Genomic DNA, 10,834 nt, shown 5'->3' on the forward strand with positions numbered 1-10,834 from the left:
CCCCTAAAGCAATCCTGTGGTGACAAATCTTTCACTTTGATTCCCTTTGTCTCAATAGGACTTGACAGTAAAATTGGGACAACCAGAGGAAGAAGGAAGCTAAGAAAATGAGCCAGACCCCCCAGGGGACCCCACATCAGGCAGGAAACTCTACGGCCTGAGTGCCCTGGCCCAGCGCCCCCTGCGCAGCGACCCAGCCCAGCACCTACCACTTAGCGCCTGCAGCCCAGCGTCCCTGCCCAGTGACCCGGCTCAGCACCTACCACTTAGTGCCTGTGGCCAAGCGCCCCTGCACAGTGCCCCCCACCCAGCGACCCAGCCCAGCACCTACCACTTAGTGCCTGTGGCCAAGCGCCCCTGCACAGTGCCCCCACCCAGCGACCCGGCCCAGCACCTACCACTTAGCACCTGCAGCCCAGTGACCCGGCCCAGCGCTGCAGCCAGCCTTGTGGAGGGCGCGGAGGGGGGATGTGGGCAGCAGCCAGGATCGTAGCTGCGGTGGACAGCCTGGTGTCCAGCGTGATCCCTCAGGACGCTCACTAGAGGACACTGGGACACATGCCCTAACAACCACTTTAATTCTGTAGGATGGAGGTTTTCAAAGCCTTTTCACCTCATTTGATTTCAGCAACACCCCTTGGAAATGGACTGAAGTGCAGGGCCCTGTGAAATGCCACTTCTGAGAGAAAGTCACCACCAGCAGCCTGGATCAGCGGCACCTGCCCACAAGCCTCCGGTTGCTACTGCACCTGTAATTAAAGCCATAAGAAGCCATGTGGCCACACTGCCCAGCCTGTGACACAACAGAGGCCCGCATCTGGTTTACCGCTCAACAGAAATATTTGGAATTTCAAAGCTTAGTTGTTCTGGATTGTGCCAGAAGGAACAAAACTTTCACAAATAGCACACAGTAAAACTTCATGAATGTAATGGTCTGTTAAGAATAATTTACAATTTGTAAGTCAGAAAGATGGAGGAAGGACCCAAAATAAAACACAAACAGAAACAAATGAAGCCATCTGCATTTCAGACAAAGGGGAACCAACCCAACTTTGGACAGTCTGCCCTTTCTCTCCATCTCAGAGCAAACACAAAATAATTACAAACTCATCTTAACGAGTCATGCTTGTTTCTCACAGCTGTGTGGCTGGCAATTCTAAAACTACTTTCTGTGTATTATAGGACTGAGCAAGTAAGTAAATGAGTCGATCATGCTGGGCAACAGATTTGTCATAGTTGAAAAGGAAGATACACACGTGGAGAGAAAGGCCAGCAACGGCCCAGTGGGTTGGACCGGGATTGAAGTTATCAGTAGGAACCGTTTTTATATATAGACACACACACATGCATGTATGTACGTGCGTGTATAATACATGACCTACACGCACAATCTCTTTCCTAGCTCTGTCCACTGAAGGGGCCCAGAATCGATGGTGCCCCAGAAACAACCTGCACACCCAAAGTCCATTTCTTGGCTTCTAAATGCCATTCCTGATTAAAAGGGGAGAAAGCTCTTTGGAGAAATGGCTACTTCCAGGGCAGGACAGAGAAAGTACAGGGTAAGGCTAGAATATCTAGTGCTAGAAAAGAAGAAAATGCCGAACAGTGTTGGAGACACGTCAAAGGCTGGAGGAGCCAACTTGAAGGATCTCCCACTGGCTAAATCTTGGATGATTTTATTATAAAAGTAATTATAAGAAGAGGTTAGTAAGACAGCAGAATAGGTTCCAGCCCTCATTCCCCCCACAGAAACATTGATTCTACCAACTACCCATGGACAAGAGTATCGTTGGGGAAGCCCAGAATCAAGCTGAGAGGTTCCAGCACCCCAGGGGAGCAAAGAGTCCCAGAGTGGACACATTAGGGGGTAAGAAGAACAGTTTTACTTTACCTACACCACCCCTCCTCCAAAGATGCCCTTTGGTCTGTGATTTCCCCCATGGGTCAGAGCCAAGTGAACACCAGTTTCTCCAAGCACTGCGGGACACTGCTCAGGAGGCCCACTCCTGTCTCACCCAGAACCCGTGATGGGGACTTCCAGCAGGAGGGAGTAGGAAGGAGGGAGTACACAGCAACAACATCCGGTTCTTCACAGCCAGCTGCAGATTCTGCTAATCAGCCGGCAGACTCCACAAGAAGCCTTCCATGAATTCCATGGCACGACTCACCTGCAGGCTCCCCACCCAGCTGATGTGTGCTCGCAGCACCCCCACAGACAGTACACAGATCTCAACAGCTGGTGCAGATCTTAGCAGCCAGCTCCACTCTGCTGGACTGGGAAAAGGCGCCCAAATCTGAACACTTCAGGGAACTACCTAATGGAAAATGGGAGGCGTTCAGACCCAGCCTGGCTCGACAGGATGAAGGGAATGCACACAATCCTAAGACTCCCCCTAAGAGGGACAAGAGGAATGGAGTGGGCACATCCACAGAAAAGGTCTGAGACCCTCGGGAATCTCTAGCAGGGCTGACTGGTGAAGGTCTTTCTCTCCAAATAGTGGGGGAGGTGACTGCTTCTTTGAATGTGAAGTCAGCAACGCAGGACTTGTAGGAACATGAATTGAGGAAACATGACACCACCAAAGGAACAAAATAAAGCTCCAGTGGTTGGCCCCAATAAAACGAGGGTTTACAAACTGCCTGACAAAGAATTCAAAATAATCATCACATACAAAACTCCACACATTACTTCTCCTGCACAGCAATAAGGATGGGACGAGCCACCATCGCGTGCCCCGAGGGCATGATCGGGAGGGCATAACCCAGGTAACAGGAAACAGCAGGAAAGCCCAAACTAAGGGCCATTCTGTTAGTATTCTATCAATGTTATTTTCCTTTGATAACTCTACTGTGGTTATGGAAGTGAAGGTTCTTCTTAGGAAACACACACAGAAGCCATGTAGGGATGAAGGGACTGGATGCAACTCCCAAGCAGTTCAGAAAAAGAAATGTGGGCCTACGCACTGATCAGAGAATTGCCGCATCTGACCCTGAGTCCTAGGGAACATGCCAAAGGTGGGAAGGGTGCTGGTACCTCTCAGCCCACACATGCAGCTCAAATTCTATTCAACCCCTTACGGGGTGCAGGGTGGTGAATGGCCTTCACACCTCATGAGCACTGGGGTCATTTGGGTGCCCTGACATGATGCCCATTAGCACCATTCTTGATACCAAGGCTCCTAAGCACAGTGATAGGATCTTCCTCCTTCTCTCACCTGCCAACCCAGGTGCAGGTGGCAGGGAGCCGGGGCTGCCACCTGAAGGGAACCAAACTCATCTCAAAGTTAAGGCCACCCTTACCATCATTTCACAGTAAGGCCTCATCTACTTTTTACAAAGGAGGCAAAGGTGATTTGAATTAGTCTGCTTAATTATTTTTATGAAAGAACATTGGGATATTTTACACCTATTTTACGAAGAATAAGTCCTGAATTATGAATGCCTTTAAAAAACTATTTTGAAATAATTTTAAGCTTACAAAAAAGTTACAAGAATATCTTTCATCTGTATAAACTTCACCCAAATTCTCCAACAGCAAACATTTTGCCCCATTTGCTTTCTCTCTCCCTCTGGGGGTGGGGGTGGACGGAGAGGACACATTTTTTCCTAAACCATATGGCTAAGCAGACTTCCTAAAAATGAAAAGATAAGGTGCAGCCCGTAGTATGTCGACAAAATAAACGTTCACTGGCACTCAACAAAATAGAAAAATCAGATTTTATTTACACATTTTAATACAAGTTTGTTCTTTATGCCTCTATCTTAAAGATGAAATCCCCTAAGACCGCTTTTTTTTTTTTTTTGGTAATTCTATACATTAGCAGCTTTCAACCTGCACTGCAGGAAGTCCACAGCTCAGATATACACCAACATTGCCTAAGCATCTTGCAATATTTTTCAAATACAGATATTACTGTAATAAATTTTTACAAACTATATATTTAAAAGCAAGTCTGAATTCACAGTACCTTTAGGTCAGGATGTATTTACAATTTATACTAATGTATAATTACTATTAGTTGATAACCCATATTTTGTTAAAAAGTGCAGCTTCGGGCCAGCCTGGTGGCGCACTGGAGAGTGCGCCGTTTGGGAGTGTGGCGGGGCTCCCGCCGAGGGGTCGGGTCCCATGTGGAGACCGGTTCCCGCTCACTGGCTGAGCGCAGTGCGGGCGCGACACCGAGGGTTGCGATCCCGTTACTGGTCAGTAAAAAAAGACAAAAAGGAATAATAAAAAAAAAAAAGTACAGCTTTATGGGCAACCTACCACACAGTAAATGCAAAATGTAATGAATTAAGTCAAAAATATTTTCATTCCATGGCAAAGGAGAAAGACATTTTTATTGTTTTAATAATAAAAGATATAAAAATGGGTTTACAGAAATTTATCTTTTGCAGAAAAACCAGCTTGAACTCATCTATACTTCAAACGAGGTTTACTGTACACATGACATAGTGACGTTAGATGGCACCACTGCACTGGTATCTTTTCCTAATCTTAGCAGCTGCACACACAATTAATTCTCATTAACATCAGTTACACTTGTGCTACTCAAACGTGGTCCATACACTGGCTGCCTGTCTGTGAACTGCTTGGTCTGCAAGATCAGCTCGCATCAGAATGTAAACGGACTAGGTCATTAAGCACACTGTTTAGCCCAACTGACATTTTTTCCTCCGTAGAAAGACTTTCTCGAGGAAGGAAGCAGTGTTCACTGATATCCTGGCTCAAGCTCCTTATCTCACTGTGGACCTGCTCTGCTGTGCACTAATCACCACCCAGCAAAGACATTTTTTGTTAAAAGCCCTTAATATAAAAGTGAAGGCTTCCCTTCTTGCATTCCTCTCTTAATACCTGCTGCTGCTGTGTTGTCTAAGTTCAGAACCTGCTAGAAGACACAGCGTTTTAATTTGGCCTCAGGTTGCATGAGCTTGTTTCTGAAGGTAGGGCTAACATGCATGTGAAAGGCCAGACAGCCTCTGTGCTGTTTCTGTGGTTATTCTTAGCCCTAGCAGTTTTTCATGTTGCTTGCACGTTTCAAAGTTTAAACGATTAGCTGAGGGACAGGACCGAACAAGTATGACTTCACACAGTGATTTCTAAGCACAAGCTCCTACAGGGCCATGTTGAGATCGAAAGTACAAGAGAGTGTTCTGCACAGCAGTGACATCACCAGCCTGTGCCTCTGAGCCCGAAGTGGCCATTGTAAAGTGGACAGTGCTCTGCCGCAGACGGGTTTCTGCAACTTAATGTCTAAAGGGCTGTTGTATACTCACATCTCAGTAACTCTTTCAACCACTGAAGGTGAGATTTAAACCGAGTCTGTAGCACTTGAGAGAGAGAGGCACATTTTAAGGGCTGGAAGAACAACAAACATTGGTGCATGTGTGGAGATGCCGAGTATCAAGGGCACTTCTGTCTCCTCACAGGATCCATCAGTTCTCTGCACTCAGAAAGCGGGGTGTGTTTGTCTCTCACTAGGTAAATGTTAATCCGTCGCAGGTAGTAATTATGTTTCACTCACGTTTACATCTCCTAGAACCCAGCAAGCAAGCAGCACCCATTAGTGTCCAGCATCTATTTGGTGAATTCAGAGCTGTTTACGCAAGTGCATTTACAACTTGGAATTGAAGAGTAGGAGATATAAAAATGGTAAAGGATCTCCTTCACTGCTGAAATGTGAGCTGAGTGGCGAGGAAAAACACCTGTCCCACTGCACGGTGTGTAGAGGACACTCACAGGGCCGCTTCCCCTCAGCTCTGCCGCACTCCGCACTTCAGAGCAGCCAAGTAAACACCAAGCAGCATGTCTAACTAATGATTTTTGAACTTTTAACCAAAATAAAAAAAAGATAAAAAGACATCAATTTCTTTGTAACTGCACCCTCTAGTGGCCTATTATCTATGAAAAAAATTAAGACAATCACACACAGCAGCCCCACTAGAGAACACTCTGTCCGGTGTGTCTGCCCCTCCCCCCCATACATGTAAAGTTATTTGAAAATAGTTTAAAACACAACTACAATATAACCTTGGACCAAAAAATTATCTCAAAATATAATATTTTAAACACAACTGGCCATGATATAGCTTCACCAAGCTTTTCCACGTAGACAACAGAATAGGCCTCTGGGTTTACAAAGGACATTTCCCCGACTACATTCTCAGGGAAGCTTTTCCCTGCAGAGATCTTGTAGCAAGGTTGGCTCTCTCTCGCAGAATGTTGGCCTCATCAGCTCTCTTGTGGGCCTGGGCGCTCTTTAGTAAGAAGTGGCTGATGAAAAGCTTCAAACCTTCCCGCAACATCCCCAACTTAGGGTTTTCAGATACTCTGGAAAGGAATCACATAAACATGCATCATGGATGTGCTAGTCTCTCCTGGATCTTGATTCTAGGTATGTCAACTGATGAGACATAACCCAGTTTCTTTTTAAAACAGAATTCTCAATTAAAAAATTCTTAACATATTCTATTTGTTATAAATCATTGTTAGTTTGTTATCAGGCAAGTTTTATGTTCCCTAAATCTAAAAATATTAGCTTAAAATTAAAGCAGAAACGACTAGGTTACACATGCAGTGACTGCAACAACCTTGCGTTTATAAATCACTGTTAAGTGGAAACAATCTCTGCGTCTCTGTTCCAAGTCTCCCCACAGCAAGCTGGGAACATACCTTGCAAAAATTAAACCAAGATCTTCAACTTCTGTTTCCATTAACAGCATATTTAACACTTTTCGTAAAAAGTGGACTCTGGGTTTGTCCAATTCACTGAATTCAACTACCTAAGAGTCAGGATACAGAGAAAAATAAAATTATGTTGATTTAGCCAACTTTTTCAATGATTTGTAAATATAGTTAGAGTAAAAATGAATCTCTCTCCACCCCCCAACCCACTCCTGATTTAAGAGGCTATTTCCAGTTTTAAAAAATAAATGCTGTTGGCAAAGATGTGGAGCCACTAGAATTCTTACATACTGCTGGCAGGGGCGTAAACTGGTACGACCACTGTTGAGAGCAACTTGGCAGTGGTAAGTAAAGTTTATGGGGGCGTATACCTTATGAATCAAGAATTCCAATTCTAGAATAGAAACATATACAGACATGCATCACGTAACAGAGGGGATAGGTTTTGAGAAATACGTTGTTAGGTGATTGTGTCATTGTGCGAGCATCACAGGGTGCACTTATGCACAAACTTAGATGGCACAGGCTACTACACATCCAGGCTGCAAACCTGTACAGCATATTACTGTACTGAACTGTAACACGATGGTCAGTATTTGTGTATTTAAACATATCTAAACACAGAAAAGGTACAGTAAAATACGGGATTATAATCTTATGAGACCACCTTCGTAGATCAAAATGTCACTATGTGGCACATGACTGTATTATCTTCATCCCCTAAAGTAACTGTCCCCTAATTAAAACTATATATAGACAAAGAATTTAGGAGAAACTAATTAATATATATATATATCTTCTAGACGACAATCAAAAAGTCAGAAACAATTTAAGCTTCTATCAGTAAGATAAACAAATTAATAAATAAACTGAAGTACGCTTATACAAAGGGTCTTCAAAAAGTTCATGGAAAGATTCGTATTATCTTTTAAGTCTATTTTTCATGAAGTTTTTGAAGTACTCCCGTACAGTGGAATACTACTCAGAAGTAATAAAAGTGGAGAAGACAATCACGGACAACGCCACGGATGAAACTGGAGGAGGATACTGAGTGAGGTGACAGTAGACACTATTTGCAGAGAGGTAAAAGTGCGCAGAACAGCGTTCCGTGCTGGCTGTTTGTGCACAGGCACAGAGACTACAGAAGCACGCTGGAGTAAGGAGAAATGCCAAACCACAGAGCGGCCCCCTGGGAAGAGCGACGGGTAGGGCTGCGAGCTGCAGGGCACCTTCAAGAACATCCCTTAAGTTCTGCAACCTGCGAGTGAGCTTCCTGCACCCTTTTTTTTCATCTGTTCCACACTGAGCTCAACGCTTGAGAGCGCGAAAGGCAAGATTTAGGGCGATGAGAAGGCAAGGCACCTTCCGAGTCCTGAGTACCCCAGTCCCCAGCATACGGTACCTCCTCGCTTCTAGCACAGTGTCCAAACCCCACAGCACACACTAAGAGATGCCAGGTCATCTCGAGCAGGTGCTCTGAGGAACAGCACAACTGGACTCACCAATATTAAAACACGGAACTGGAGCCACAGGCCGTCCTGAGAGCCAGGGAAGCTTCAACAGGGCCCAGAATGTGGTGGCCCTGAATTACCTCCAGAAGTTGAAGAGTTTTTAAGACACCAGGTCCTGGTGGGCCCATGTTCCGAACCTTACTGGTCCACCTCGAATCCCAGCTCCTATGTCTACGTTTCATAGTCCACACACCTGGGCACCTGCATTTCAACAGCTCTGAGGTGACATGTAAGACCCAAAACATGGTGCGGGAGAGGAGAGCCCACAGCTTTAGGACATCTTACATCCAATGAGCAAACGTGAAAAGCCAGCTCCCAGCCTCTGGAAGGAGATCAGTCCCCGCTTCACTGCAGCCATCTCCCAATTTAAATGACTGACTCAGGATTTTATAATCAGGACCAGCACATTAACCTCAGACCCCAAAACAGATTCACTTAGATTAGCAAAAAAATCCCAACTGTGCCTTGATTTACTACATAAGTTTACACTGAACGTTAAACTGGCTGTTTTCTGTGATGGCCAGGATAATGAAGACTCCTTTCCGGTAAATCATAATCTGAGGGAATGCACTGTTTTAAAATATCAAGTATAAGCAATTACACTATCATTTTCACTGCTTTAAGCAATTTCGAACATTACACAAACCTTTAAGATGGAAAGTGGAAGTGACTTGGTCTTCAACAAGTGGGCCACCAGGTGCACCAAATTAGAGAGCTGAGCAGCAGGCAGGTTTTCTAAGTCCCGGTACTTGTCCCACACGCTGAACTGGAAAGTCATCTGATGTGACAGTCAAAACGATGAAAAGTTAAAATGCAACAAACCATTCGACTAAATCACTGAGACTGTAACCTAAAGCTAGTCTTTCTCGTTCACTGACTTGTGATATTCTAAAAATCATGACATTCAGGAGCAGCTACACTGTCCTTTTCTCTAGACAGCAGTTTAGAACACTCCACAGTAACCTCTCTCTGCTGACATTTTCTTACTCAAATCAGCGATGTCAACGTTCACACTTTGCAGAAAGGGCACTGCTGACAAGTTACATGAGAAGAGACTGGTGTGTTATGGAACCAGAGGGGCTCCAGGCAGCCCGGCCACACACCTGCACCTGTGACAGGAAAAGGCAACACGAGGACGCTCTGGACCCTCGTCACCCCCTCTGGTTGTATCTCGTCTCCCAGTGAAGGGTGGACCACGTGACAGGGGCCACGGTGGACTCATTTTTAGGTGTGTTGAACTGAATGTTCACAGAATGTTCTGGTGGCCGCCTCACTAAGTTACCTGAAATCTCCTTTCATATTCACAAAGTTTGGTAGCCAAGAACGCATAGAAAGGATTGTAGGTTTTCTCCTGAAGGCAGCAATCCATGAGAACGTGAACGATTTCTCTCTCCTGCTGGTCCTTAAGTCCAAGCCTATAAAACAGAAATAGCAATGATTAGTACATCACCCACCTTCCAAGGTTTTCACAGCTGAAATCTCTCAAAGGAACACATTCCCGTCTGGACGAGTTTGGCTAAAAGTGAGCAAGGCAGAGGAGGTGGTGGCAGCATAGACTTGAGTCACAGCCTGGTCCTGTCCCTGACTTCTCTGGGCCTTAGTTTCAAATTGTGGGAGGAGACAACCTGATCTACAAGTTCTGTGCCAGCTATGAAAGCCTGTGACTGGTGCCTGACTGGCAATAAAAAGGACTGAACTGTATTCTTACTACGGCAATGACTTTACTTTTTCATTTTTAAAACTTAAGGTACAACTTATACACAGTAAAATCCATCCTTTTCAGTGTAGTCCTGGGAGTGTGGACAAGCCTATGTAGACAGTTCATCCCCTCCAAGCACCAGTGCGGCCTTCCCTCAACACGCAGGCCACTGCTGATCTGCTGTCCATCCCTCTCGTTTTGCCTCTGCCAGACTGTCATATGAACAGAGCCACAAAGCTGGCAGCCACCTAGGTCTGGCTTCCTATACTCGTCAGAATACGCCCAAGATCACCCCACGCTGAGTGGGTCTCAGCAGCTTGTCCCTCTCCTACATTGAGTAGTAAGTAGCCCATCATTTGGGTTTGGACGTCCCACCGCTGGCCTATCCTTTCCCCAGCTAAGGGGCATGTGGGTTGTTTTCAGTTTTTGTGATTACCAATAACTGCCTGCCTGTGAAGGAGACAGACGTGAACACTGCCGAGCTTGAACACTCCTGAGCTGCCGCGGCTCTGCACAAAAGCACACACTGGGAGATGTGGGGGACAGCAGCAGCTCCACCGCAAAAGCAAGACCCACCCAGACCCCACACATGTGACTCGCAGCTCCAGCTACGGGCATGTGGTCAACTAGACAACCAATTCAGTTTTGGCTGCATTTATATCAATTCATGTTGCTTAAAAGTTCAGAATCGCAGATAATAATTATGAGGAATAAAAATGGGAAAACATTATTGTTTAATAAACAGAGTTTGGTAGACTAAATTTTGCAGAATATGAAGTCAACCAGGGGAAAAATAAGAGTCCTCCCAGAACAAAGGATAAAGCAGACCCTCTGACTAGAGAACATGAGCTCTCCTCAAACGGAGCCCTTTTAAAATCAAAGTGTAACTAGGAAATGAAGATACACTAAAAAAAAAAAAAAAAAAAAAAAAAAAAAAAA

General features: G+C 45.2%; 1 protein-coding gene across 1 annotated transcript; it reads right to left on the bottom strand.

Annotated features, from left to right (window-relative positions):
- Nucleotides 1-4,333: 4,333 nt before the first annotated feature.
- NOM1 (nucleolar protein with MIF4G domain 1) lies at nt 4,334-9,611 on the bottom strand (the record flags this gene model as incomplete). Its single annotated transcript, XM_008583800.1, has 4 exons — nt 4,334-6,331; nt 6,674-6,783; nt 8,843-8,974; nt 9,479-9,611. Coding segments are annotated over 4 exons (550 nt in total), but the record flags the coding sequence as incomplete, so codon positions are not given.
- Nucleotides 9,612-10,834: the final 1,223 nt, after the last annotated feature.

This window comes from Galeopterus variegatus, unplaced genomic scaffold (genome assembly GCF_000696425.1).
Source record: "Galeopterus variegatus unplaced genomic scaffold, G_variegatus-3.0.2 Scaffold100, whole genome shotgun sequence".
Taxonomy (NCBI): Eukaryota; Metazoa; Chordata; class Mammalia; order Dermoptera; family Cynocephalidae; genus Galeopterus; species Galeopterus variegatus.